Source organism: Fulmarus glacialis, unplaced genomic scaffold (genome assembly GCF_000690835.1).
Source record: "Fulmarus glacialis isolate BGI_N327 unplaced genomic scaffold, ASM69083v1 scaffold6055, whole genome shotgun sequence".
Taxonomy (NCBI): Eukaryota; Metazoa; Chordata; class Aves; order Procellariiformes; family Procellariidae; genus Fulmarus; species Fulmarus glacialis.
Genome location: NW_009211032.1, coordinates 14,204 through 17,157, shown reverse-complemented (window position 1 = coordinate 17,157; position 2,954 = coordinate 14,204). Strand labels below are relative to the sequence as shown.

At 38.5% G+C, this 2,954-nt stretch overlaps 1 protein-coding gene across 1 annotated transcript; it reads right to left on the bottom strand.

Annotated features, from left to right (window-relative positions):
• Positions 1 to 2,437: 2,437 nt before the first annotated feature.
• LOC104076482 (chromosome unknown open reading frame, human C18orf42) lies at positions 2,438 to 2,677 on the bottom strand (the record flags this gene model as incomplete). Its single annotated transcript, XM_009577368.1, has 1 exon — positions 2,438 to 2,677. A coding segment is annotated over one exon (240 nt), but the record flags the coding sequence as incomplete, so codon positions are not given.
• Positions 2,678 to 2,954: the final 277 nt, after the last annotated feature.

The following is a 2,954-nucleotide window of genomic DNA, read 5'->3' as shown; positions in this document are numbered from 1 at the left end:
AAGCTACAGTATTTGTTTTTCCTCAATAGAAGGCCATAGAATACTTCCTCAAGACTCTGTTGGGCTTCCTACCATTTTTCTCTTTCCAAGACATCAGACTTCTAACAGCACTGAAAGTGATGGACATGATTTAATGGTTGAGTAACAGTGTGTCTAAAAGGGCTAGGTCAGTAAAGGGATATTGTAGAAGACCATAGTGGGAGGAGGAGTGGAATAGGTTCATATGAAGCAGTGGCAAAAGCCTGGATTCACTGGCTTTTGAAATTCCTCTTTTTCTAACATGATTTAAAAAAACATTGGACATGCAAACAAGTTTCCGAACTACATGAAGATTGTTAAAATAATTACCAGGAACATAAAAAAAAAAAGACATATTGCAAATTTCTGGGGACAAAAAGCATTTTAAAAACCAGAATAATCCCCCAAAAATGGAGATTTTGCTGTCCTATAGCTCTCCTTCCTACAGCACTGTAGGTGAGTCCTTGGCAAACACCATTTGCACCACAGAGTCTCTCCAATAGGCTTGCTCTCCCTCATCCACTAGACTTGCCTGCCCATCAGCCTCAGAATTGAACCTTTACTCATGATCGGTTTTCTTAGGCTCTCAGAAAGCAAAGATGCAAAGAGTGCTTAGAAAAAAGCTACGTCCCAACCAACGGTCACCTGATTAAAAAGCTAATGGTAAAAAAATTACTATTACGACAAACACGCACATGCCTCAAGACCCAATACTTCCATCTTTCAAAGTTTGCTTGGCTGGAAAAATTCACCCAGTGTCTGTAGAAGTGAACCAACTGTGTACTTGCAATCCAAGTCAGTTTTCATTATTAGAGGATTTAGAACAACTTTAATCATGTCAAATTTTTCTTTTCATTTTTAAGTGAAAGAAGATTGAGCTAAATCATTATCTGGCATGAGTCAGTGCTGTTAAATTTAAAAAAAAAAAAAAAAAAAAAAAAAAAAAAAAAAAAAAAAAAAGGAACCAAGCAAAGGAACCAAGCAGATTTCAAAGGCTTAATATTACAGTATGTGGCTATTCATGACTAAGCCTCCAGCCATGAGAAAGAACCCTGAAATTGTTTAACACAAGCAGTGGGACACAGTAAGTAATAGCCAATTACTTAAACCAAAAAGTCTCTTTGAGAATCATCTAACTGGGTAGAAAAGCCATTATGAAAGTTTGCCTCCTTCTTTGCAGATCCTGTGCACCTGCTTCTCTATATTTCTAGGTGTATTACTACAAGAATTCAGTTGAAGCAGAGCTACAAGCCATTTCTAGAATTAAATATACTGTTATTCATTCAGATGTATAATAGTGCAATCATCATTACAGGAAGGGAGCATAAAAGTGAAAGCTACATTTATTTAATCTGTATTTTCAGAAACATCATGGATTTCTTCAGCTATATAGAGCAGTTAAAGGATAAGTTCTGTATTACCAGCTTAAAGCAGTGCTATTTAAGGTGAATCTATGTAACAATTGCAAATATCTAAAGTCACTTTATGCCCAGCAGGTGAGAAATATCTACCATGACAGAATTCAGACACAGTATATTTTCATCCTTCAAGATATTAATAAATCCAAACACTTTTTTTCAAACCACTCTAGTCTTCACTTTCTGTAAATCAATCCCCAGCAAACTTGCAAAACTGAAGGAAAAGCTGGAGAATGCCATTATCAGCACATCAGTTCCTCTTCTTTCAGTATCAGGAAAATCAAAAGGAACAGTCGAGGCACAAGTGATTTTTATGCAGATGTATAGAAGTATTTCAAATAAGTAGACTAAAACTTCAGTACTTCTTTTAACTTCTTTAAAAAAAGACATAGATCATAGGTCTATGATCACAGTCATAGATCACAGTCACTGCAGTCTTACTGGATTGCTTTTTTTTTTTTCCAAGATGAAAAAAGAAATTTGTTCACAGAACTTACCAAATCCACTTTATACTGCCATTTCACATAGCCCATGTTCAATCAAAGCAAAGTACAAACTCATGCTTCAAGGCAGCCTGCAAGCATTCTGCTACACTCAACAGTAAACTATTTCTTCAGTGAAGACAGCTTCAGTGAACCCAGTAACTCAGAGAAGAGTCTGTCCAGCTGAACTGACATAAATGTTGCACGCAGAACTTACAGGAAAGTGCACTGACAACAAGCTTTTGAGAATAAGTCCATACCATAAAAGCTTGTGCTTGAAACTACTTTTATAGCTATGGTTATTGTTTCTGTTAAGAGGCACTGCATAAATATGGAGTTAGTCATCTAATGCACTTAATACTTCTCAGCTGAGGACTATTGCAGCTTTACCCTATGTCTAGGTGTGATTATACTTTGGTTTGCTTTACAACAGTAACATTGCACTAGCAATACAGCTGATACTAAAGAGAAGGCTGACGACACTGCAGACTGGAGGATTGAAAAAACCGATCTGCTCCTTTACTTCTTTTCATGCTTCTTGGTTAATTTTCCTCTTTCTAGCTGGAGGCTCGTACTGCTGTTTGTTCGCTTCTCCTTTTGCTGGCTCTCCTGGGAAACTTGCTGCACTGCTCGGAGGATGGCAGTCTGCACAATTTGCTTGCTGGCGTTCTGCAGCTTAACTTCATCTTGCTCCGTCCCTGGCTTCTCACCTGCCAGAACCAAATGACAAAGAAAGGCAACTAAGCATTTGTGGCTACTCTGTGAAAGGACAGAAAAAGAGGAGGGGAAAAAAAACCCACAGAGTGCTTGGGAGCAGTTTATTACATAGGAAACCTGCTAATATAGAAGTTGATGAAGCAGGGTGGAAAGTGCCTCTGTGTGCTCAGTGCTACAGGAGTGAATGAAAGGGGAGACTTTGAGTCATACAGCTCAGTTACCCACTTCCCAGCTCTGGGGACAGCTGTGGCTTCACAGATGAAACAAGCACAGCTGCATTTTGCAGCAAGACAGGGAAGGAGGGTTTTCTCATCCAGCT